Source organism: Colletes gigas, unplaced genomic scaffold (genome assembly GCF_013123115.1).
Source record: "Colletes gigas isolate AHSC1104 unplaced genomic scaffold, ASM1312311v1 Colletes_gigas_Sc00025, whole genome shotgun sequence".
NCBI lineage: Eukaryota > Metazoa > Arthropoda > Insecta > Hymenoptera > Colletidae > Colletes > Colletes gigas.
Genome location: NW_025106654.1, coordinates 2,657,905 through 2,685,781, shown reverse-complemented (window position 1 = coordinate 2,685,781; position 27,877 = coordinate 2,657,905). Strand labels below are relative to the sequence as shown.

General features: G+C 38.9%; 1 protein-coding gene across 1 annotated transcript in view; it reads left to right on the top strand.

The window, feature by feature from the left end:
• The window catches only part of LOC122401539 (potassium channel subfamily T member 2), a 133,711-nt gene extending 114,336 nt beyond the window's left edge, over positions 1-19,375 (top strand). The window contains exons 9-23 of the mRNA XM_043403740.1: positions 268-432; positions 989-1,209; positions 1,486-1,683; positions 1,809-2,035; positions 2,520-3,029; positions 5,058-5,219; positions 5,545-5,698; positions 9,585-9,690; positions 9,770-9,897; positions 10,006-10,257; positions 10,453-10,564; positions 11,325-11,510; positions 12,000-12,131; positions 12,960-13,073; positions 14,874-19,375. Of these exons, the coding sequence (XP_043259675.1) occupies positions 268-432; positions 989-1,209; positions 1,486-1,683; positions 1,809-2,035; positions 2,520-3,029; positions 5,058-5,219; positions 5,545-5,698; positions 9,585-9,690; positions 9,770-9,897; positions 10,006-10,257; positions 10,453-10,564; positions 11,325-11,510; positions 12,000-12,131; positions 12,960-13,073; positions 14,874-15,773 (3,567 nt within the window). The 3' untranslated portion in view covers positions 15,774-19,375. The remainder of the gene's footprint in view (positions 1-267; positions 433-988; positions 1,210-1,485; positions 1,684-1,808; positions 2,036-2,519; positions 3,030-5,057; positions 5,220-5,544; positions 5,699-9,584; positions 9,691-9,769; positions 9,898-10,005; positions 10,258-10,452; positions 10,565-11,324; positions 11,511-11,999; positions 12,132-12,959; positions 13,074-14,873) is intronic.
• The last annotated feature ends 8,502 nt before the right edge of the window (positions 19,376-27,877 follow it).

The following is a 27,877-nucleotide window of genomic DNA, read 5'->3' as shown; positions in this document are numbered from 1 at the left end:
TGACGACAGTGATAACCGTTCAATTCATCTGTCAAACCTGTCAGTAACACGTGATACACGAATATTCCGTTCAGCGATATATTCTTAGGTCACGTATGTACAGGCTGTTCGACTACTAATGGTAATTAAAGCGAAGTAATCGTCCATAGAGAGCGATTTAACAGGCAAAAATAAGACGGAAATCAAAAAGAAAATTAGATAAACAAAATCGAACATGTATCGTTGCAGTCTTTATGGCACCTAATTTCGTCGTTATTTCCGTAACAGTTCGAGCAGCTGGCCTTCACGTGGATGGAAAGACAAAAGCTGGGCGGCTCGTATTCGTCCCACAGAGCACAGAGCGAGAAACACGTGGTGGTCTGCAGTACAACGCTGCAAGCCGACACCATCATGGATTTTCTAAATGAGTTTTACGCCCACCCTTTGCTACAGGTTAGAAATTCGACCAGAAAATTGCTCTCATTACTTTTAGCATCGCTTAATTTACATTTCTTTCCTTTCACGATTAGTCGTACTCCGATCACTATACGCGGCGAGTCCTCGAGTTACACGAATTTACGTTCTGTATAAATTTAAATAAAGGATAAATAGAATAATATATTTAACTGTTGGGGCAAATAAACGCTATAAATCAATTGCTATATTTTGTGCATGCTTCTATTCGCATATTAAATATTTCTTCGTTCTTTTCTTTCGCGAAGCAATACGTACGATTCTGCGTAACTTTAATTAATTTTTATGACGAAAATTTTAATACCAAACTAAATTAACTAAATTTCAAAATGAATTAACCGTGTGAGTGGAGGACTCACCGTGTTCGAAAAAATTCACGAACATGATTCTAGAGATTCATAACAGCTCTGTTATACTAGAAAATTTTGTCATAAATGCAACGTGACCGTCACATTCGCATACATAATCACGAAATTTTAAGTCCTTTGGGAACGTGTTCGACAGAGGCTTGATGGATGATTTTAATTACATTTAGGACTATTACGTGGTACTGTTGTCACCAATGGAACTGGATACCACAATGCGAATGATTTTACAGGTGCCCATCTGGGCACAAAGGGTAATCTACATTCAAGGATCGTGTCTGAAAGATAACGATCTCACCAGGGCCAGAATGAACGAAGCGGAAGCCTGCTTCGTTCTTGCAGCCAGAAATTATGCCGATAAAACCGCCGCTGACGAACACACGATACTTAGGTTAGTCGGATCGTGAGATCAGTTAATAAGAACTCGTATAATTAAATGTGAATAGGTTGGGAAAATAGAAGGATACCGAACTTTGTTTGACAAATATCCCGTTAAAAAGGAGAACACGAGTTAATTTATATAATTGAAAGAAATTAAAAATATAAGAAACACCAGGTGTTCAAATCAAAACAAACGTAGTGGCTTGAAAATAATTGAACTTTTTCCGTGCTAAGGGAAAAGTACGGAATCTTAGCTTGTGACGAGTATGTTTGCGATTGATGGCAGGTCATGGGCGGTGAAGGACTTTGCACCAAACGTTCCTCAGTACGTTCAAATCTTCCGTCCGGAAAATAAGCTTCACGTGAAGTTCGCGGAGCACGTGGTGTGCGAGGATGAGTTCAAATACGCCCTTTTGGCGAACAACTGCACGTGCCCTGGTGCATCGACCTTGGTCACCCTTTTGCTGCACACTTCCAGAGGACAGTGAGTTGACGGATATCCGCAAAAATTCAACAGAAATAGATTTTAACGTGAACCCGTTCGATATCGCGTAGCGTCGAACTTTATCGAAATTTATCCGAGAAAGGATACTCTTTGTTTCTCCTCAGGGAAGGTCAGCAATCGCAAGAAGAATGGCATAGGCTGTACGGTAAATGTTCTGGAAACGAGATTTATCACATTATTCTCGGGGATTCTCGGTTTTTCGGCGAGTACGAGGGCAAATCCTTCACATACGCGTCCTTCCACAGTCATCGTAAATACGGGGTGGCTCTGGTCGCTGTCAGGCCGGCGGAACTTCCGGAATTTTACGAGGACACCATCCTCTTAAATCCTGGTAACTATTATATTAATATCCTCTCACTGTCGCAGTATTTTCAACTTCTTAAAAGCTACGGAACGATGCCATATGGCTCGTCGAAGGTTCATTCTCCGCCCTATTTTAAGTACATTTTTAAATCTTTTACGTTGCAACTTTTTTTATAGTCTTAGGGTAGAAAATAATCCTTCGCGTTTACTCGTGAAACGGAATTAATGTAAGAAGCTTGTAGGAGGATCGTAAAATGCCATCTGCTGAGAGGCTCGTAATAATTGAAATCCAAACGATGTGTTTAATGTTTCGATTAGCTAGTTCTATAAAATTGTAAAAATAATGTTTTAATGGTACCTCGACGAATCTGTTAATTATGTTTCGTTCCACCTTACTAAACAACTTAGCTTTTTTTTTCAATTCTCGACCAGAATATACTTTCTACGGCTGTTCAAAAATTTTGTATAACTTGATCGCGTTGGTTCGTGACCCTCGTTCTTCGGCGATCCAGGTCCGCGTCACATAATGAAGAAAACCGACACCTGCTATTACATGAGCATCACGAAGGAGGAGAACTCCGCGTTCGTGGTGGCGAATAATCAGAGCGTGACGGGTACGGAGGGCACGCAGGTGATCGTCGAGACGAAAACCGACGGGACGGGAAACAGCGGGACGACAGGGAACACGACCGCCAACAACAGCACGGCGATGAATTCTGGAACAAGCGCGGGAATGACGACGACCACGACGACGATATCCACCAGCTGCACGATCGCCGGCGGCGATGGGAACGGTACAGCAAACAAACCCGGTGCCAACGAGCACCGTCGCTATTCCAACAGTTGTAACAATGCGCTGAACGAAACAGCTTGCTGCAGACAGGAGACGACCTGTACGGGGCCCCGTGGACAGAACGTGCACGGTACACAGGCACACAGGGCCCCACAGGTTATTTTGCAGGTCCTCCCTAGCACGCCCACACCACTCGAACACCACAACATAATCGCATCCGATGTCCACCGTGAGTGTCGCATGCGCTTGCCTTCTATTCTTTCTTCTTCCGTTCTCCTTATCTTTTTCACCATTTATTACTCGTCTCTGTGTACATTATTTTTTTAATCGTACACACCACGACAATCAGATACCACGCTACTTCAACATGATTTACAGAAAATATATTGGCATATCAAACAGACATTGCATTTACTATTTGGAAGGAGCAATCGTTCGATTGGTAATTTCAATTAAATTTGAAAAACATGGAATAAATATAATTTTGTGATATGTGTGTATAGAAATTATTATGCTCCTGTTAACTATTGCTCTGATTTTTGCACTGTTGATTTATTTGTAATTTCTGTTTCTGCAATTTTCTTCGATTAGAATTATTTCCGAATATTCTGGAGTTTTCTAATATTAAGAGAAACATAGATATACTTCACTTTCTGTCATCTACGGTAAATTGTCATTTTGTCGAACTGATTTTCAGCCAAGGTCAAAGTATTCCATTTATTTTACGAATTGTGTAAAACGTTGGCGTACGCTATCTTTTTGTCGCGGATTGTACGGTGGTGGCTACGATTTGCTCTTCCTTTTTATTCGCGTGGATTTGTGGAGAATAATACGGGGATCTCGGAGAGGCTGATTTGCGTGCTATGGTGATGGTAATTCGTCTGTGTATATTTTTGGGCGTACTTTGTGGCAAATGCTTCTTTGCTTGAGTGGATGAACGTCTGAACCGTAGGGCTCTTAACGTTATTGGAATATACTAACTATTTTTTTGTGTTATAAAATATACAGTGTTTTCATCGTAACGGTATCTACAATTGTTTAACAACTTACAGTTTCGACAAAATTGTAGACGAAATTAACTAGTTTCTGACTGCCAACAAGTTACAGTGGTAAACACATTTGAACGAATCGAATATTACGTATATTTTCAAAGCAATCTATTTTAACCAGATATTTAACAAATACCATTTATTAATTATTGTCTTAAAAATCCTGTGACTCATTTGCTCTTGTATTTTCTAAATTGTTCACTTGAATATGTAACAATTTTAAATACGAAGTTACTTTTCTGTTTATTTATATATACTATTGCATTATCTATTTTCTATATGACATGTTTCAGCATGGCTGCTTGTTCCAGCATACGGAATGCTTTATTGCATAGTGGTTGATATAAGTGCTTATTGTTAAAAAAAATACACATACATGCTTGGTCTTATCTGAATCGATCCACTGATTGTAAATACTTCGATACATTTTGCGTAGCCCATTTATTATAGAAAGTTACGAGAGGTCTTGATATATAAAATATTTATTCTTACTATTAATAAATGGGTTGAAGCAACATACACAAGGAAGAAATATTTCGTAAAAGTATGAGAGGAAAACACTTGAAACTTGCAATGTAAATACACATATACATGAAACAAAAATAAGGAGAATTGCTATTGCCTCAAATTGCTGGTTTGAAGCTTGAAACGTTTCATTGCTAGTTGTAGATCGTAGAATAATCATTGAATAGAATATTTCATAATAAAATAATATTCGCTGATGTTGAAATTTCTTAATTCGCTTTATAGTTTCAAGTAGTACCATTATTTTTATTGTACCATATCGATAAAAAATACTGAATAAAGTAATTAAAATTGCAACGTAAGCAGAAAGTTAGAAGAAAAATTTCAATTTATTACTATTATTATTATATCTGATAAAAGATATAATTTATTGTGTGCAGTAATTCCTTAGGCGATATTCGCCCAAAAGAAATTAAATAATTGTTAAAACAAATTTAAATTTTACGATTCACTTTTAAAAGGCTTAAATGAAATCGTGTATTAGGTATGAGAGTTGAGAAGACAAAAAAATAAATAGAGTATTATAGACGAAAATATTTAAAAACAGTCGATGATGGAATTTAATTTCCTTCCAAAATGCCTAATAAATTATATCTTTGATACCGTATTATAAATTTGATGTTTCGATATTTGGATAACACCTTCTTTGGTAGGTTATCCGCAACTGATGTTAAATTTCACAGCAACGTATCTCGATCCCGGTGGATTCGGAGATTCGCGACAATGTTTGAAAGACGGAGGATCCACGCCACAGACGCCGATCACCGGGAATCATTTGGACGTTCCGCGATCTCTAGATCCAAATCCCAATCTACTCAGTCCCGAGATTCTCACGCAAAGAAGAGGTAATTCATTGTTGAGTTACATTTTTCGCGTAGTCAATCAATTATAATATCAGTATAACAATATACATATGCAAGGTGCTTAAAAAGTATACATAACTCTGTCGAATTTAAAAATAAATTTATTTTACACGAAACTAAAGTTGTAATGGAAGAAAAATGAATTATATTTTTCGAGATTTGAAGAGAGTATCTCTAGCGTGGTTCGTATTTTAATCGATTTTCAGACGAATTCAACGATTCCTACGAACAGGACTCCCGAGTGCAAACATTGATATTTGACAATTAAATAACATTTGTACTAAACTTTTCAATGAAACCATTTCAGGTAGCAGGAGACCAAGCATCCTGCCTGTGCCAGACATGCTGACGAGCTCGACCTTGCATCTTCCTGGCCAAGAGTCCTTGGATCACGAAGGCGACGAGTCCGAGGACGAAATGGACGACGACGTTCCATGGAGATCGCCCAGCGAAAAGATCGCGTGAGTATTTCTCGAACAGGATTTCATCGTCACTTTTCATACCATCATGTTACGTCCAAGGTCGCAAGGATTCAAGGTAGACGATCGCCCAGTATGTGTGATATTGTCGTGAACGTAAAGGAACACGTTGTCGATCTTAGACGAATATACGTTTATAGACGTACTTATTAGATAGACGAAAAATCTCGTTTCCTCTATTTAACCAATTTTTTCTTAATTATATATATATATATATAATAATCTGAGCACGATCGTGGAATCCTTAAGAGTGACACGATCTTTCACTGTCTCGTGCACTTGCATGGCACGATCTCTTGTGCATCGGACGTATTTGTGTATTCTATTTATTCGTATATCTCTATATATATATTTATATCTGATGAATGTATCTCCTTTATCACTCGTTCTTATTCTGAATATATATTATCGGTATTAGTCTTAGGGAGAGAATACTGGCTCTTCGAAACACTCGATGTTCGAAATCTGTTCACGTTAGCCTCTTGAGGGACGAATTATGTCGTTTTGACTCGTATCTATTAATCTTTTCTGCGTAAAAATATAAATACTCGTTTACAAGTTGAGTAATTACTTTAATATAATTATTAGTTCGAAGATAACCAGTATTTTCTTGGAAATCTTTAAATATTGCACTGTAAGATCGTACACGGTTGATCGTACGTTCGACAGGAGAGTTCCATTCGCGTTAAAGAGCAGTCCGAAATCTGTACGATCTTACAAACCATCCATCACACGAAATAAAGTTCGACAGCCGTGCTGCAGGGAATTTTGCACCATGCTCGTCCTGTTTCTGCACTCTTTTCTTAGATGTTACTTCCTCCGGATCGAATCTACTCGACGCGACTCGATCGTCCTACTTCTTTGTTACTTTCCAATATTTTTAGACGTTCGCCATTATATTTTTTTTAAACGTTCGAACAAATCAAATTTACCATCGCCGAACCGTAACCGATAATTACATTTACTTTCACTACGTTCTTCGATTTGATTTTACTTTTCTTTACGTCGCGAGATTTAAATGTGGCGAAGAGTATCCGGACAATTCTAATTTCGGTACGCGAGTAACGTCGAGTGGTTGAAAAGTTCGAACGTCACGGTGACAAGAGACAGACAGGACGAAAAAGGTAAAAGATTTTTAACGAAAGGTCGGTGTCACGCTCGTCCGTCATTCACCATCCAAATACAATTAAACGCAAGTTTACGTTGATGGCCGATCTGTCCTGTCTGAATGTCTCTCGATGCCCGTACCACTAATCGGCCTCGATGGTATTGAATCGCTGCTCGATGCTGTCCTGCCTGACACCCTATATGTCCTCGTGGATGTTTTCGATGTCTTCCTTCCTGCATCGTCTTTATGCACTGCCGTCTTGACGCACGACCTTTGCCCAGCAGTTTCAAAGGGTGAGTTTACGTTTTTACGCTTTCATATAAACTATTCTTCCGGCTCGCTTCTCGCGAGGGAACGCTCAGAACTTCGCGGTACGTTGCTTGGACGAATTTTACTTGGGAATCTGATCATCAAACAAATCTAAAATCCAAAACTTTCGATAGAATTCCCGATACAAATCTATTAACCGGTATTTTCTAACCCCGAGCTCGGTGATCGAGTCACCAGAAATTTTTATTAATTAACCCCTTCCCGTACTTTAACGAGTCTGACTCGCGATGAAGATTTTCGGACAGCAAATCACGATCGTGATTGAGTCTCGGTTCCTATCAGTACGCCACAAGAGTTGGCCACGATTCTTATAATCTCTGTTACAAAGCGGCTTAGCATCAATCCGGTCTGTTTGGACGAATTTCGTCGAGCTAAATGCCACGGGACGGGGTTAATTTCGTCGGTTCGACTTTCGAATATTCCGAGTGTTCCCTCTGCAGTTTTCTATCCAACGAACGAGCCTTGAACTATTCACCGACGCGAAAGGGTTGCCCGAGTAATTTTCGTCCGCCGGAAAGTTGATTAGCGAAACATTTTCTATAATTCAGACACTCGGGCTGGCTGCGCAGTTCCGAAACACATTAAGAAGCGTGGGAGGAAGTTGGCGAAGCGTGGGAGGTCGAGTAGATCCGTAGCTTTAGAATTCCCGCGAACTGTTCGAAGCAGAATTTAATCGACTGCGTCGTACGCCGAAGTTCACTGTTTAATTCTGCTCGCTGAATCGCTCGCAACGTACCCAACTTCGGAATTGATGTCGCGTATGTCGATGCGGGACGCTGGATGAGACGCGAACGAAGTTGTGAAAACGCACCTAATGCGGCCACGGTGAACTTTCCGCCCTGGTGAATTGATAAATCGACCTCAAAGGACTTACACGATGGCGAACTAAACGTACCGATTGTTTCGGTTTTCGCTCGATTCGCGACACCAACGATTTTGGCGCATTAAACAGCGAATATTTCTCTTCTTTCAGTACCGTGTTCGTCAAAGTTTCATGTATCGAGTGCATTACCTTGTAACACACGAGATGTCCACGGTAACTTATGGCGTATTCGATACGAACTCTGTCACTTAATATTGTCAGACATCATCATCGTGCATGGAATTCTCATTGGGCCGAACGATACCAACAAGAACGTTTCTCGTTTGTAACGATTTGTATTTTTAATTTACAAGGGGTTGAAACAAAGGATCGCAAGTTTTGTTGTTAGTAGCTATGGGCGGGTTGGGACTTTCAAAGCTCGTTGATCGAAAAAAAGATCCTAATAAACGTAGATTTCGAAGGTGATATATGCTAGGTTACCTGTATATTACATACATATATATTCAATGAACAGAAAGAAGAAGCATAAAATGAGTATTATTACTGTTGTTCAATAGTTATTTCCACTCATATAATTCCTCATATTCATCGAAGAATTACATTCTACATGACTCCTTTCGACTCGCATTGCATTCGTACAAACCTCGAAACTATCACAACCGATATACCTGATCGAGAAATTTATGTCCTCGTAAAGTTACGAATGTATTAGTTTATGTTTATGTCCTGTGCACAATACGGCCAGATACGTGCAAATGTATATGATGGAACCTAAGAGATCGCATGTCAATCGAATAGCTCCCTTCCATTTGTTTTCGATACGAAACAATTTTCGTTTATATATAAATAGAAATATTATTTATTTTTATACCTATAGTACACGTTCAAGTAAATGAAAAGTGTTTCGCGGTTTAATCGATCGGTGGAAAACAGCAGACTTGAGGGAAATGTACAAAAGTCTAACGTTTTCGTTGTGCATGTACCTAGATGTTAGAACTAACTTTGTTTTATATCTTTCTATATTTCCTCTTTTCTTTTACCGTTTCTAGAGAATTCAATCTTTATAATAAACGCACTCACGTATCGGTTTTGATTAAATCCTGATCACCAGCATTTTCACAGTCGCGTTTTAATTCTCAAATGCATCCACGATACCTAAGATAATATATGCTGTCATGAAAAATGTTTGAAAAAATTTTACTTCAGAGCATGTTACAGAAGAACACATTTTCGTCATTCCGCACATCTGCTCGTGCTTAACACCCTGAGTGTGAATAGCACAATGTACTATATTGTTGTACATAGACAAAGCTGTACATTATTCGCTACGTTGAACATTACGATCGATGAGCGAGAATTTTTTCTTGTGTAATCGATTATTGATTATACAAAGACACCAAAGATATTTGACAATTTTGCTAAAAAATTCCAGTATTATTCAGTACAGTAATGATAAAAAAATACCTTGTCAAAAAATCTAAAACGATGTTTACAATACTGAACAAAAATCGGGATAAACTACTTCAATTACGTTCGGTCTATGTAATGTAACCCTACGAAAATGCGATTATATGAAACGTGCAACGATTTAATCGAAATTGTTGCAGGATCGTCAAGGGATTTCCACCTGTTTCACCTTTCATAGGCGTTTCTCCAACGTTATGTTATCTACTTAAAGAAAAGAAACCTCTGTGTTGCCTTCAATTGGCACAGGCACGTATTATACATTTATCGTGATTCTCTGATAATTAAAAATCGATTAAAAATCTATTATTTTCGGTTACTGTGCCAGGTTTGCCAGCACTGTACCTATAGAAACGCGAAGGAGTACAATTGGCAAAACAAGACTATCATTCTGGCTGCCGACTACGCCAGCAACGGAATCTACAACTTTATAATTCCCTTAAGGGCACACTTTAGGTACAAGTTTGAGATAAAGAGTGTAATAAAATGTATAAGTCATGGAAATATTTCTTACGAGCTGAGACAGGCGTGATTATTTTAACGTTCGTTAAAAATCTCCGTCAGATCAAAAACATCGCTGAATCCAATCATTCTCCTGCTGGAACGGAAACCGGAAATTGCGTTCCTTGACGCGGTGTCATACTTTCCTTTGGTGTACTGGATGCAGGGATCCATCGACTGTTTGGACGATCTCCTTCGCGCTGGTATCACTCTGGCGGAAAATGTCGTGGTCGTAAACAAGGAACTCAGCAATTCCGCGGAGGAAGACACTCTGGCTGACTGTAACACTATCGTAGCAGTGCAAACTATGTTCAAGTGAGTGTGTTTGCTTGTCAGATTGTCTGTAAATTGATAGTAATAGAGAAAGTGCGCCAAAATTGGATCTTCACTTCGTTAAAGGAAAAATCATTTCCTTACCTAAAAACCAGCCATGTCATACGTAAAAAAGATATCGTTGAGTTTAAAAATATAATTGTTTCGAAGAAACGAAATCTATTTGAATTTTCACAGATTCTTTCCGAGTATAAAGAGCATAACGGAGCTCTCGCAGTCGAGCAACATGCGTTTCATGCAGTTCAGGGCGCACGACAAGTATGCTCTTCACCTCAGCAAAATGGAAAAGGTATTTCACAACTTTCTAACTTGATATAATATTTCTTCAATCTATTTTGAGCTAAAAATGAAGCTTGCAATTACCATTTACATTTTACTTAAATTGGAAAGAGGATGACGATTAACGTGTAATTAAATGTGCTACATTTGCAACGATATTTCGTATTGAAATGTTATATCGTAATTTATGTGTGTTTAATTCCTTCTATGGAAATGTATAAAGTGGAAGAGATACTGTTAATTGAGTAGTTTCGTAGATTTTGCGATAACACTTAAAGTTAGTTGCTCTCAACTCCTTCACGCCATCTCGAAGCACTGTTTACCAAGTTTATAAGTACTCACACTTGACCTTTATGTACTTCGTAACTCTGAAAGTATAAAGGAAATTTTATTATAGCAGCGATGCCAGATAGCTTTCAGAACGTTCGTCTTCATGGGAAAGCTAATCATCATTGAAATAAATGATTTATTTCTCGAGTTTCTTTTAAAATTCTTATTTATTCGAAAGAAAAGAAAGAAGAACGATGCAAACCTGCTACGAATTTTTACAATCGATACTGTAAAATTTTAATAATTTAATAATATTACAGTGAATTTATCTTTGCATTCATAATTACTTGAAAATGATCTCTCGTGAAAGTATGAAATCTATTTTTCTAATAGTATTGAGAGACGAAGGAAGTTGCAAGAACATTTTTAGCGACACGTAGAAATTAACAGAAATTAGATAAGTACAAAAAAATAATCGAACGTTGTGATTGCTACGACAGAGAGAAAAGGAAAGAGGCTCCCATATATCGTACATGTTTCGATTACCTTTCGCCGCTGGCAGTGTCTTCAGTGCCTCCATGTTGGACACTCTTCTCTATCAAGCATTCGTAAAGGACTACATGATAACATTCGTGAGATTGTTGCTGGGCGTCGATCAAGCTCCGGGGTCTGGTTTTCTAACATCGGTAAAGAATCAACTTGATAAAAAATTTATTTAACAAAATAGAAAATTACGCAAAAATATAATTATCATCCATAGAACAATGGTGGCCAAATTGCAGATGTACCAGATCTTTACAAAATCCACAAACTCACTCCGAGTAACGAGGGAAAAATGTTTCTATGTATTGAAACACAAAACGATTCGTTTATAATGAACCTATTTTCTAGAGAAGATGTCTTTTTTAAATATTTTTAAGAGTTACTACAAACCTTCTATTATTAAACAATGAATTATTGCAAATAAAAGGAGTTAATTTATAGAAATCTATTTTCTGGAGAAGATATTTTTGTAACCTAGTATTAATATTAGTAATATTCAATACAGAGTATATCCTTTCAATAGAAGATGTGAATCGAGAGTATTTAGGCTTGGTCACCAGTGCTGTGGAGTATACAAACTAATTGGAACGAATCTCAATCGTCGACGATGATTAATAACAATTTGATTGCAGATGAAAATAACGAAAGACGACATGTGGATCAGAACCTACGGCAGACTGTACCAGAAACTCTGCTCGACGACGTGTGAGATCCCCATCGGTATTTACAGAACGCAGGACACCACCGTGTCGGACACGTCTCACGTGAGTAGACGATCGTTTCGATCGAAAGTTCGGAGGGCGACCGAGCGAATTGGCTCGTGTACTATCGTTATAAGGGCAGGAAACAACTTTGAATGGCGGCTGTGAGTAGCGCATGGTTGTAAATCCCTCTCTATCTTTTGTTCTGTATTTTTCCTCGGCGTTATTTCCGATGCAACGTTTTTAGAGTCATCCCTCTCGATGAGAATTAAAAATGCGTACGGCTCTCGCATCTTGTTGAAACGATACTCGTAGCACGTCCTCCGATCCTGAACATAGACGTCTTGAAACCTGCATCGTGCTAGACATTATATTAGTGTCAATCAGAGTGCTTCTTCCGTCGGCAAAGCGTTGCCATTAACATCAATTGAACGGTGATTAATCTTAATCTGCTTCTGGCAGCGAACAGTTCTCGCGCTAAATGGTTCGCGACACGTACAAAGTGGGCATCGTTTAATTTAAATCTGAATACAGTCTACAGTGCCTAATACAGTTTATTCCTTGATCGTTAGACCCAAACATTTTCCGAAACCTAGAATTTGTATACCTTTGCAGGGTATGCCACAACGAGCTTTCGAAAAGCAAAGAAGAAAACATATTTCGTGATTTTTCCCCCAGTAACGTCGAAATCGATGTCTGCGTATTCGTTGCGTTCCCTTCTTAAATTTATTTACAATAACGATCGTTTTGTACGCTAGTCCCTGCCCGCTACGGAGGAGGAAGCTTAACGAACAGTAAAACGATAACCACCGTGTCGTGTTTGATGCGTGAAAAATCGCGACAACGCCGGGCTGTCCTTAGTAAGCATAGAATTGCTTGTCGTTTTGACAGGGCGACTCAGACGCGGAGAGCGACGCCGGCGTCGGCGTGACGTACAAGGTGCGTCATTCGGCGGCAGCATCGTGCCTTGCAAATTGCGCCACCCGCGACAAGGGTGCCTCAGCCGTGAGTACAGAAGTTCAACGTTGTCTGGTCGCCGTTTTTCTGATCGTTTTCCATATACACTGTTTAACGTTCTCTGTCTTGTAACTCTCTTTGTGGCGTCGCCTCTCTGTACCTATTGTCACTCACTTCCTCTTTACTCTGTCGCTGTTGTTCTTTCACATTTTTTTGTTCCTCTGTCTTGTCGGCATCTTAACGCTCTCGTCACTACCGCTATACACCCGCTGCGCATGCCCAGTGTACCACCCAGTGGCTTCCGGCCTGAACGCTCAGGATTCTCTCTTGCTCGTCCTCATTGTCTAAATTGCTCTTCTTGGCGATCAAGAGGCCCTACACTCGAATTCTATGAGCACAATACACACACGATGCTGCACAAATGATGCTTCGTAAAAACGATAGGCAATCAACGAGAAGTTATTCTTTTAGAACTTCTTACCGTATTCGATGATTCGTACCTTGTACAGATTTTTGAGTACATGGTTTGTCTGTTTCTATTTGTGCCTGTATATTGCTAATTAACTACCGATAGTTCCATACGTATTCGTGCACTGTGATGGCGGTTCACTATAAATGAAAAGACACTTGTTATCTTACGGAAAATTTTTCGGCGAAAATAAAAAATTTCAAATTATTCCGAAAAAATTATTTTTGGCTGCCAGAGTCAATTACAATCATTTTTGGTGAATAGATATACCCCCGAAATCTTGACCATTTTCGAGAAAAAAATTCATTACCGAAAATTTCATGTCAACCCATACATTGATACGTTTCCCTGAAATTTCATGCGTATGTTTAAAACATCATAACTTCTGAACGGATTGGACGATTTCAATGTTTGAAAATGCAAACGACGCGTATTTTGATGAAGAATATGTAGAAATTCTAATAATGTGGGGAAAGTTGTTCCTTGACTCCGTAAAATGAGAAAAACCACATAAAAGTGGTCCAATTTTCAAACGTTCATAACTCCTACAATAGTCAATCGATTTCGTTGAAATTTAGTTTGGAAGTAGAGCTCATGGATACCTACAAAAAAGTACTAAACAACATTCTCGTACAGCATAACACGAATTTATTAAAAATCAAGAAAGAATCTTTAAGAAAAATCGATGTGGGTTAGGTGCCTAAATATTTCGACGAAAAAAAAAAATTCCAATCGTTCTGGGAAAATGATTTTCGGTTACAGAGGACAATTACAATCATTTTTGGCGAATATAGATACCCCTGAAATCCTACGTACTGTCGAGAAAAAAAATTCTTTCTATTCTTGATTCTTAATTTTCGTCTTATTTTGGTCTCTAAAATCTCTTATTGGATGTTTATAGTTTCCCTTTAGCTAATTACATGAAATGTCGGTAGATTTAGTGTGTTTTCAACGGTGTTTTCAATTTTATTTTTAATTGAAACCCTTAAGTATCCCAATAGTCTGAAAAAATGGACTTGTACCAGTTCAAAAAACTCAATCCATAAGAAACAAGCTTCTTTTTATTCGTAGCGAATAACCATTACAGTGTACGAATACGAGTGGCGGTAACTCTATATAAAATTTCCTTTAACTAACAAGAAACGAATGATTGCTACTACGAGTCTACTATACGTTTCAACCATTCCAACATCTTTCGATCTCCTCGATCCAACAAAACGGTTTGCACCAACGAAATTGCTCAAGACATTAACGAGTATTGTCTAGAATTTATCGATCGCGTATCCGTCTGCAAAGACGCGTCAACGCCACGTTTAACCGCGCGTTCGAGAAGCAAAATTCCCCTCGATTCGCCATTAAAAACCGATTTCTCTGCACAGTACTCCGTGAGCCTCGGCGACGAAGCCCGCGACAATCACGCCCAGCAGATCGAGAGGGCCGAGATCGCGAACCTGGTTCGTTCGCGGATAGAATCCCTGAACCTGCCGGTGGCCGATTACGACGACGTCTCGGAGAAACGTAACAGCCTCTCCTACGTGATCATCAATCCCAGTTGCGACCTGAAGCTGGAGGAGGGCGACATCGTGTACCTGGTGCGACCCAGTCCGTTCTCCGCTCAGAAAACGTTCGAGCGTCACAACTCGCGTCGCAAGAGCAACATCAGCTTCTGTTCGGCGCAGCTGGTGTCGCAGATGAGCGCGGCGGTGGCGTCGGCGGGACTTCCTGGCGCCGGGGCAGGAAGTCGTCGAGGATCCGGGATCGGTTTGCCCAGGGCGCCGCCGTTGGGCACCACAAAATCGAACTCGTTGTCGTTGCCGGACAGTCCCACGGTGGCCGGCACGCTGCGAGGACGCTCGAACTCGCTGAGAGTGGTCGACGACATTCTGCTGAGACGCAGCAACTCGTTGAGGCAGGGTCTGACGATGAGCAGGAGGAAAAGCAGCCTGGAGGACATCGGTCTGGGCGCGCTGTCGCATCCCTCGAACCACAATCCGATCAAGATCGCGCTGAACGGATCGATCGGTCTGGAGGTGACGCCGCCGGAGGAGTGCTCGCAGGTCGTAGGCGCCAGCAACACAGGTATCCTGGACGTGGGACTGCCCTCCATGCCGGAGCTAACCGCCGCCCTGGGCTCAAACCTGGGCACAGGCCTGGGCGGCTCGCTCGGTGGCCTCTACGACCCACCGAGCCTCCAATATCCCATGGGATCGCCCTCCCAGTCGCCCCAGATCCCCAGCAGCACGCAGGATCCTCAGCACATACAAGGGACGATCGTATGATATAACCTTATGTGGGGACGCAGGCTCTCCGGCGTGGTACGAAACAAATGGCTGTAAAGCGTTCCCACGTTCCCACGTTCCCACGTTCACGCGTCGAGATCACTCGGCTACCTGACTAACGACGAATTCGGTGGGACTGAACGGTGGCGACGATCACGGATCGCGAGACGGCCGGAGAGCAAGGTGTTTCAGTGACCCGGGACCGATCAGCGACCCCGGCGAACGCCTAGGCGAATTTTTTTACTCCGTTCCTTGCGTAGTTTCAGTTAGCCACGCTATGACGGTATTCATTCATGCCAGTGGTTCTTAACCGTCGCGCCGCGACGCGTTTTTACTTTTTATAGAATTTAAATTTGTACGAATCACGCTCGCGCGGTGATCGGTGGGTCGTTTTGGACCCAGATAATCAGATTTTTCGTTCATTCTTTCCCCCTATTTTTTTAAATATTGGTGTCACTGGTATTCATTATGCATTCTGCGGCTAAAGAGGATCTAATAAAATATGTATTCTTTTAATAAAAGTAAAAATTATCAGGATCATTGGGTCTTCTAACAGGTGGGTGAAATATTCTATTTTGTATTATTATAGATTAGGTGTCTAAATATATGACTATTGCAGAGTGTAAGATATGGGTCTAAAAGGACCCAACGATCGACGTCCGGATAACTATTCTAACGCTATTAGAATAGCCTTTAACGAGTCAATTCTATGTTTCGACATTTTCTTGTAGAAACATGTCACCTTAGATTTGAAATTCATATATTACAATAATATAATCTAATGAAATTACCGGTCAACCTAAGAAACTAAGTTTTTAAAAGAAGCATAAAAAGACGACAAAATATTTTTGTTGATAGACAATTTATTTCAACAGATTTTTTATAAAAAGATCAGCCAACTTGCTACGACATTAAATATATTAAATAACGCAAATATAACAAATTTAGGAGGAATAAAATTAATACTAATGTAAACATAGTAAATACATCCCCAATTTAAAAATCAAACGCGTAGAAATATTAAATTGGCGCGTTAAAGGCTGAAAATATTTATAGTTTACGTGAACCAAGCATCTTATTATTACATTGCCATAATTATTCATGAACCCATGACCTGTATCAGGTTTTCCTCTCCGAGTTACGCCGTTAGACCTAGAAATATTATTAGAAATAAATTCTTTTCCCAACTGCGTCGCGAGCTCGAGAAAGTTAAGAACCACTGATTTATGCGAACTCGGGGACCTAAACGCGGCGTCGTTGAGTCGCGACTGTGATACGCCAGAACGTTGGATTTATTATATTTGTGCGTGTCAACAGGGCTGGGCAATTTGGTAATCGTAGCAAATAATTATTCAAACCGAACGCGAACTTGATTTGATTTCTCTGACAGGTTTCCTTTAGCGTCTTTTGCAGAGAGACGAGTATTATTGTAAAGACATATCCACGATGTACAATAATTACAGAATCGATCTGTACTTTTTAATGTTCTAAATATCTCCAAGCAACAGGATATCGAAAAATATTAAAAGAAGTAATTGAACGAGTATTCTGATCAACGTAATAACAGGAAAATATTTCACCTACCGAATGAGAAAAAATTAATATTGAATAATTATTTGGTCAAAGGTTTTGTAAAGGTTTAAATAATGCCCAGTTCTGACGACGTACGGTTGTTTCATCGAAGCTACGATACTATTTTAGTAATAATTCTCTCTTCGTAGATAGTACAAACACACTTTCCGAGCAACCTGATTTCGATTTATTAATCGAGTTTCATTTAAAACTATCCATTAAAGTCCCTCGCGGTGTACGTAGCGGGCTACGTTCTTAAAACGTTTTGCTCTCTAGTCGGCTCTTGCGTCTCGATCTCCGTACATCCGATCAAATTATTCGTAGCGATCCAGACGATTGCTCGGACGGGCTAGATCACAACACACGAGAATTCATGCCAAAGGTCCAGTAACGCCGTTGATAAAATCGAGACGATTAAAATAAATAGTATAAAGAAACGAAATCGGTGACGATGGACAAGAGTTTCTAGGTTTCTTCGATGCTTTTGTATAATTTAATACATTAGAATTTCAACAGAGCGTCAACTAAAAATTAAACAAATTAAAGTTGATTTAATCAGAATTCAAATCTACTTTTTCAAAAGCAAAGTCTGATAGAAATAAAAGTCACTTTAAACTTACGATTTAATTTCGAAGGTTGTATCACGAATAACGGATAACCACTATGTATTTCTTTTTATTTTCCAAGCAGAGCGGACAAATTAATTTTTATTCGACTCCAGTCGAGCACAACAACATTACGTTTAATTCTTTAATTATAAAATATCGCACTAAGATTCTTGTCCCTCGTCAAATGTCATATTTTCTCGAGATAGCTAACGAAAGTAGGTGAGAAAGGAGAAACGTTTCCCTAGTGCAAGCCCCGATTCCTACGTAGGGTCACGTTCCGCGGACGAACGTGAAATAATTTTATACTAGAACAAATTTATGACGAGAGTATGTTATATATATGATTATAAATATATAAAATATGTGACCATTTAAATCATATCACACGAGAAAGAATGTCACCAACCGAAGTCGAAATCATTATATCGTACGTGTGTAGGACGACAAGGACTTTAGACAAGTATTAGGAATATCGAGTTCCAGATTTCAGGACTAACTAGGAACAGAATTTATTCCAACGCGGATAAGTGAATTCCCCGCGATCTGTCGCGGTCCGGAGAACTCTCTGTTCGTTGTTTACGAGGCGTGAAAGATAATCGATTATATATCGAAGAATTTAGTGCGGCACGATCGAAGGAAGGTTACTAAACGAACACTATTTTCTTCTCTTCTATTAGTTTGAAACGCAGTCTTATCGGTACGTTTTATCAGAGTTTTCGGGTACACAGTTTATTAAGATGAATCATTTATTCTTAGCGAGGAAAGAGCAAAAAGTTTCGACAATCCGTTCAATCAGTTAGTCGGACGTAGGCGTCGTTAGCGACGACTTTAAAAGATATATCTATTTCTTGACTCGGCGCTTCGAGCCAAACGCAATCGTTTCTCGACCAATTTACACGTTTTCCCCGACCAAATGTCGTCTTATCGAGTACCTGCTTTCATGCTACCTTCCGCTACTCCCCACAGGTTTTGGCAATTAAATTACCAACGATCGGATTTGCTTCACTGTCTAGTTGTGGCCGATAAATTGCTGTTTTTGCAAAAATTTCGTCGAACGTGAGGAACAATCTTTCGAGTTCAAAGCGTTTGTAATCCACTGCTATCCATTTGCGCAATTCTCGACTGATCTTCTGCCTTTTTCAATTTTTGAAAACAGAAAGCTTCTTTGCATCTGAAAATTATTTATGTACGAGAAATAACTTAAGGTCAATGAATATAATGTGCTTGCAAGACCTATACTCATTGTCGTGGTTTAAAAATACTAGCAAAGATGAAATTAAAACAATCGTTGGAATAATTTTTAAATGTTATTATATGTTTAGTGTGTTCTATACACCGAAAAGAAATAAAATTTCTGTGGAACACTTTTTTCAAAAATATATTATACAGGGTGTTCGGCCAGCCCTGGGAAAAATTTTAATGGGAGATTCTAGAGGCCAAAACAAGACGAAAATCAAGAATACCAATTTGTTGATAGAGGCTTTGTTAAAAAGTTATTAACGTCTAAAGTTCCGCTGGTACTGAATTTTTTTCTCGAAAATGCGCAAGAATTTGGGGATATGCCTATTCACCAAAAATTATTGTAATTGACCCCTGCAACCGAAAATAATTTTTATAACTGTATATTCTTCTTGAATAAATAATTGTCTGTTAACATTAAATGAATATGTATTGTCTAAATCAGGTTCATAAAAATAATTTCTTGCTTGTTGTTTTTGAATAAAGTTCAAGCGATCGGTCTATCTAATAACGAGCCAGTGCTTTAAACAATCAGCGCAAACGGAACTAACATGGATTGTTGCAATTGCACGAACCTAAGTGGCGTAATCGAATATACTAGGACTCTTCCAAAGGAAAACAAACCCTACGTAAATATCGTTAATTTCTAGAGAAAAAAGTAATCGACAGAATTTTTCAAATCAAACGTGTTCAGTTTTAAAAAATCAACGCACCTTTACCTACGCCGCTAGAACTCGATAAAGTTTTCATTACTGTGCATAGTGAAGCGAATCGATCGGTCTCCTTCAGTCTCTATAATTTACATACTCCTTATTCTATTTAGTCTAAATACAAATAATGTTTCGTAGCAGCTAGTCGTTGATTCCGACGACGTTCAGCGAGCATTTACACTCTCTATAATATTTCTCTGGCCCGTATTCTGCCTCTTTAACTTTCTCTCCTTCATTAACTCTCTGTCTTTCTTACCTTGATTAGAGTAACGAAACCCGTCCCGACCACGAACGTCTATTATCTTCGTTCACGCTGATGACCCGTGAGTTTTGTACATATTCGACAGGCAATCGAGGTATTTTTCAGAGGAAACGATGATTTTCTATCTCCCAAACCGGAACAGGTGGTCCGTTTAATCCGCGTCGAATACCTTCGCGATCTCTCGTACCAAAGTCAATTTGTTCCGAGAAATCGAGGCGACAGGAAAGTACGATTAAGACAGGAAATTCGATCGAACTGATACTGACCGTAACGTTTCATAACCCTCTATAATCTGACGCAGGTGTGTCAAACTCGATTACGTAGAGCTGCTTGACCCTTTATCCGCGCCATTTTAACGCTGAAAATGTCCCCCCGGTCAGAGATGGGTAAAATTATTCGTTATTTAATGCAAAATGATCATAAAATAACATAAAATAATCGCATAGTTATATTTCCATCGAGCAACGATCCAAAGGAAGAATTTAATTGTTAAATGGAATGAACGTTACGAATAAATATTTCTGTACAATGGTTGCAATTCGTTATCGTTCGAATAAAATTCTGTCCATCTCTGACCTCGGTATAGGAATATTTTGTTATAGAGAATGTTTTTACATTACCTTCATTTAGTGATTTTAGCAAATAATTACTTGCAAATATCAAGTAAATTATTATTATTATTTTACGATGAATTATGAAACACCGGCATAGAAAACATTCCAAATTGTTCGACTCCTCCAGTATGCTTATACGTTGCAACAAAGGTTCTGTTCCGTAGGAATATATCTTTAGCAAAGTTATTTTTTAAAAATTGAAAAATGTACGTAGAGGAACGTACGGGATTGCAGTGTGCATCGCTGCACGTTATAGTAATATTCCTACAATAGAATTACGTAACAAAGTGTGTGTTGAATAGCCGTGCGTGTAATTTACAGTCTAATGTAATTAGTTCTAATGTGTAAACGAATGGATGGGTGGTCAGAGTGTTTACGATTCTATAAACGCAAGACAAAGTATTTCACAAGAAACATCACGCCTGATTAACTTTTTTTTTTATGGTTTCGAGAACCAAGAAACGGTACTTTAAAGGTCGCTAAGGCATTTTTGCATATTTTTGATCGTGTCCATTATGAATGACATCGACGTGCATTCGTTCATGTGTAATAATATGCTTCTAACACGGCATTTGATTTTTAATGTGTAACATAAAACAATACGTGGCTGTTGTCAGGTTATCTCTTGACAATGATGCATTGTTTTTTGCGAAAAGCCGTATGTAATCGTGTCTACTAAATATGCACTCTAGGTAAAGCGTGTAAAATAAATGATAGTTCGAATAGAAAATTCTAGTAAAATAACGGATCGGACGAGCATCTGTGAATGACGAGTTTGACATGGCCAACCTGACGATATTTTCCAAGTTTTCTAATTCACCGAAAGGTCTAAGCGTCGCTCGAAATCGAAATCCGTCACTTTCATATTTTATAGATATTTTTTTAGGAATCTTTTTACATAATGTTTGTATTACTAAGGAAACATCTATATCTTACTAGATCTTCTATAGACCATACTTGAGAAGTAAACTTAAGTGTGTAACTGTATCGTTAGCTGTAGTTGCCGGCGAGGGCAGTCTCAAGTATGCACGTCGAGTGTGTCAAAAATACGATCAAAATTAAATTACGGGGCGTTTCACGATCGATAAAAGATCCTTTTCTCTTATCGTTTATGAAACTTTCCGTCGCGGTGGCGGATTTCGATTTTACAATTTGATTCTTAGTTTCTGTACAAAGCAACGTCCGCGAACGGCTATGTATCCTTCTTCTCCGCGACTCTGTAATTACGATTTATTTCGAGTAATCAACAACTCCGATTATACAGGGTTAAATTAAGGGACCATTCTACCTTGTAGGCACGAAAAATACATGTCTTTTGTGATTTTTTTTTTTACGGGCTATTAAAGAGCGATTAATTCCGGTTTTCGTAGATACATTTATTATATATTTAGCTATATTTACGAATTTTTGCAGCGCATAATATCTATTGATTACGCTGTGTTTGTTGATCAACAAACAACAGTTTTTACGAATGGCGCCCGACTGTGTATGTGATATCTTGCGAACAAGTTGTCCAAAATCCAAAATCCAACGATATTCTTAATATAGATGAGTGTGATTGTAGCATGAACTAGGATCTTTTCAAAAAAACAAAAAATGGCAAAATGGTAGCTATTTTACGAAGAAATACTGAATATTTTCATATATTCGGCTGCCTTTTTGTTAATAAAAGAAAAACTATTGCATATATCGCAATTATCCTAGTTCATGCTACAGGGAGACCAGTTCTAAAGATACTGTATAAATTACCTGTTGATATCTTGAATAGTTTCTTTGTTATCACATACGCAGTGCTGAAAAATGTAGTTTCGAGGAAAACAGCTTTTAATATTTGGTAGATATATTTTCGAGACTACGTGCTAAAAGAAAATGAAAAAACAATTCAATTTTTTTTAATCACACAAAGCAGAAAGGCAACTTAAAGTTTTAGGTCAGTTCATTTAAGTACATTTAAGTACATTTCAGCAGGCTATAACTTTGTTAGTTTTTCAAATTTCAATTTAATATTTGGTAGATATATTTTTGAGACTACGTGCTAAAAGAAAACGCAAAAAAAAAACTCGATTTTTTAAATCCCACAAAGTAGAAAGGCCCCTTAAGCATACACGGTCTCCATACTTGTACAACGAAATTGCAAAGTTCAGTTTAAGCGCGAACAAAGTTCCAAGAAAAAACTACATAATCCCGACGCGACACGCATAAAACTTGCGATGTTGAAAACGATCAGAGCCCAACGATCGAAGAAAATAAAAAGGAAACAAGGAGAATAATGAAATCAACAAGAAAGCGGAAACGGTAGTTAAGGGAAACAAAGATTAATCGAAATTATATAAAGGACTAACGAAAAGACGTTCCAACAGTTGTACATAGATTAATTGCCGTAGGATCGATCGAAAACCAATGTGACCTGAAATTAACGCGTTGTCGTTCGCCGTGACGACGCGAGAGCGACCTGTTTCGAGCGTTTACGAAATATCCTAAGCGGGATCGAAATCAATTGGCCGCATCGATTTTTTGCTCACCGTCGCGTATCGAACGATAGAAAACGCGACACTGGCTGGAAGTACGCGATCGAGACACGGGCCCCGGCGGCCATTTGTATTCGATCCAGCTGCAAACAGCGTTTGAATTAAGCGAGCGTTTTGTCGGTACTGTTAACATTTGTATAAACATTAGCGTGTACGCGGACCGCGAGACTGGCGTCCGCGATGGGATATTGAAATTTTCTATCGCAAATGAGAACAAATAATAATTAATTGGAACAAACCGATAGCACGTAAACGTAAAGTAAACGCGACGCGGGCTGACGCGTTGCAATATACCACTATGTTAACAATGAAGATTAATATACGATAATATTTAAGGAACTTCAGACGAGTATATGTCAGATAAAAAATAAAAACAAAATGTTATCGTTGTGTCTTCATAGAAAAAAAAAAAGAAATATGATTGACTCGTCGACGACGCGAATCCTCGAATCGACGACCCCTTCGCGAGTTCCTTCTTGGCTTTATAGTTGATCCGGAGGGATTCTGAAAGTCTAAAACCGTACCTAGAACTACCGAGCTTGCGACATCGAGACGATCCCTTATTTTCGATACGCGCAACGTTTACGTTCCAGCGAGACAGATTCATCAGGATAAGTTGATTTTCGATGGACGAATCGTGGACGATGCTTTCGAACGACGATTGTGATCCGTTACAGAACAACCACGATACTTATGTGCCCGATCGATGACCAATTCCACAGTACTGACGTACGTAATGCTTTCTTGCGACGGACACGCATCTCTTTGCACGTGTTTAGTACGTAACTTTCATGAGGATTTACCATATCGGTCTGTAGCGATTCGACCCTTTTGTAGTTCCAAAATCGGTAAAACTGAACGGAACTCTGCCGTTGGCTGTCTCTCAATTTCCGGAGCAACGGTATTTAATATTTTCGACAAATACGATTGAGTTAAATGTGGCATGTCGAGTCTAGACACTACAGAATCGATCCACCGTGCACTGTTTATTTGAACCGAGCAAAAATTTGGTAATAATTTTACAAAGTCCAGTGTCAGAGTTAAAGGAACATTGTTCTCTGATAAATCAGATCAAAATGCAAGTCTTGCTGAAAAACGTATGAAAACACGACGAGGTTGCGATAAACGAAAGGGACGATTCATCGGGAAATTTCTTACTTCGTAATTCGATCAAAGATTCGTAGACTAGAGTTTAAAATCGGTAATTAGAGACACGAACGAGGGATGATTGTCCAAGTAAAAGTGTAGTGCATCTATTTGATGTATGTAAAAGACTTCTAAAAGTATCCTAAAGTCAGTTTCTTGCGCAGGCGTTGAAGTCACTCGTTCGACTCTTACGTGTTTTTCGTTTGTAGGAACTGAAACGCAAAAGGGAAGAACAAATTCGGTCTCGGCTCAAATTGTTACTCGTTACTGTAATTATTTCGTTAATTGATAAATGGACGACCAAACTGTGCAGGATCATCCAGAAAACAATGTTTACGATTGAAACTTCTTCTAGATTTCAACGTGCACTATCGACGCGAACTAACGTTTACAGGTTGCATCCCCCCTTTTGATCGAACGTAACGCATACTAATCGCGACGGAAACTGTTTTCATTTTGTCGAAACTCGAACATTGAGGGCCCGGCGTTAACAGTGTCGTTGAGCTCGTTTTAACAGTAAGAATTAAATTTAATTCTCGACCACGAAAGGAACTACGAACGGCTGTACGAAATGTAAAATAATAAGAGCAGAAAAACAGAGAGAGAATGTACCTATATCTATTCTATACGTGACACGTTGTCACGCGACGCGTGCATGTAAATTTATTATAAATAAATTATTATAAAGCAGCAAACACTTTTACTGACACGTCAACTGTTACGATTTATTCTCTGAACATGCACTCCCTTTGATTCGACTATTTAGATTCGTGCGTGTATATGTATAATAACGTGTGCGATCGATAGATTTCGTTACGAAACGATTTTCCGTTTCTTTTATAGAAAAACTGTGCGCGCATAGACCTGTCTAAGTAATTTATAAATATAATACTTTGAATTAACAAATGTACACGGGCTGTTTCTTAAAAGAATTCAACGAAAAAGTTTCGTTTCATGATTTATTTCGTTGGTGTGAAATGAAAAAAAAAAACAAAGTATCATATTGATAAACTTAAAAATAAAGAAATAAATTTTACATAATACAGTTAACTACAATTTATTCTTATCTTCTGCAATATAGAGAAGGTTTTATATTGTATATTTAATTTTCCATTTGATTTTAATTTCAAGCTTTGGCCTGTGGGTGACTATGCGGGGCAAATAAAACACGCACGCTGTTACTAGGGGTCGTGTCTTTTTATTTCATACGGAACCCCCGCGACTCTATCCGTTATCCAACTAACACTTTTCGCGTTTTCGAACCATCAATGCCCGGTATCCCGATCGCGGACATTAACTTGAGACTATATGTACGTCAATTTAATCAATAAACAGTGTCTAAAGCTTATTATTATAATAACTACAGTCTATAAGTGAAAGAAAGTGTGACCCATCGGTGGTACATGATTTGCAGAACCATCTATGGCAAAACGCCCAAGTTTGTCGTGGAATAGTTCGTTATTTTCAACGATAGATTCAGACTCTATGCCAAATTAAACTAATATCACAGACGAGGTATATGAATAGACCTTTCACCACAGACGAGATATATGAATAGACCTTTCACCTTATGGACTTTCGCCACAGACGAGATATATGAATAGACCTTTCACCTTATGGACTTTCGCCACAGACGAGATATATGAATAGACCTTTCACGTAATGTAATTTTTCGGCCGAAGTTTCTGGGGTCCCGGGACCCCATTACCATTTTCGTGTCACTCTCAACGTTATCAACAGATTCAGAAATTAACACAAGATTAACGATGATCAACAATGACTAGCTTATGGTCACTAGTGGTCAACAGTGAGGTTGACATCGAGGTCAGCATTCCAGTGAGGAGCCAGAAATGGTCAAGAGGTGGGACCAATCGAAATAGTTTCTTCGTAGACAAGCCAGTCTTAACTGTTAACTCCAGCTTTGGCTCTGACTGGTCTCCCCACCCTTCCATCACCTTAGACGTATAAGCAGGGTCACTGCGAAAAATTCTTCAGTCGCGTCGCGGATTCGGGAGTGTACAAATCGCCTGAAGTGAACCGGGGACCTCTGCTGGCCGCTGCTGACCACTACTGGCCAGCGCTGACCATGGCTGACCAGGGATGACCAATACTGACCACTACTGACCACTAGTGACCAGTGCCGGACGGTGATGACTACGGTAAGAACTGTTTAAAAATTCTCTCCCCTCTTCTATTCTATCGTTTGATACCAATTTCGTTTCAATGAATTGATTTTGCCTTGCTTGCCTAACTGACGTTGCTATAATATGAATATTTTCTTATTTTACAGCTGATCCAGTGGTAACTACCCTATATACTGACAACAAGTAGTAAGTCCACTCCACTTATTTATATTTTATTATTTTTATTTGTTTGTTTGATGTGAATTCAACTTTATTTATGTATCTGACTGCTTTGATATGTATAATATTGCAAGATATAATAATGTAATATTATATTCTTGCTCGAATTCTCGTAACATTCTACGGAGATACTTTGTTTGATTTTTCCATTTCGTTTGATTGTTTGGTGTTGATTCAACTTGGTGTCTCGATGACACTGATGAATATAACAATGCCCCTTTTGACATGTATAACATGGTGTCAATGCATATACCATGTTTGCTTCGATGACACTGATGAATATAAGATGTTTATTTTTACGTTTCAGCTTAAATTCTTGTAACATATTACCAATATACTCTGTTCAATTCCCTTTAGCTAGGTGATAGATCATTTTTAAGTGTTTAAGAACCTCTTTTTTAATACCTCAGCTTACAATGATGTTTCAGAGAAGCGATAAGTCTACCGGGCCAAACATGAACAAGACGTCTCAAAGATGTGATAAGTCTACCGGACCTATGGACCTTGGACCTTTTGGCACGCACAGTTGGAAATTAAATCGTAAGGCAAGGGGTTAAACAAAATAATTGCTCGGTACAATTAAACTAGACTTAAGCTTCGACTGGTTGTATACGTGCTACCTTTGGCAAGTGTAGTGACCGCGGGTATGAATGTTACCCGTGAATAGTAACACATGTATATTGTTTTATCTAAGTATCTTTTGTTTAAAATTATAATCTTCTTGCACACCGCGATTTTCAAGATGACGAGTGTCATAGTAGATTCATTTTTAATTTGACACTGATTTTAAAATGAATATATAATGAGTACATATACATATATGAATAGTACAACTTCCTCTCGTTCGCTTGTTCTCTGGTTCTCGCTTTCCGAGATTATGTCTCGACCGAAAGGATCGGAGAGTTTTGCTCGATCACCTCTGTTTGATAGAATGAAACATGTGACGCCTGTGTAGTAGGTGTGATAGCTCTTACCGCTTCAACCCCGGTGCAGCTTGGTTCAGCTTAAGTGGGGCCTCGCCGAGCGCATATATTCTCCTCTTTATACGGAAAAGAGAATGAC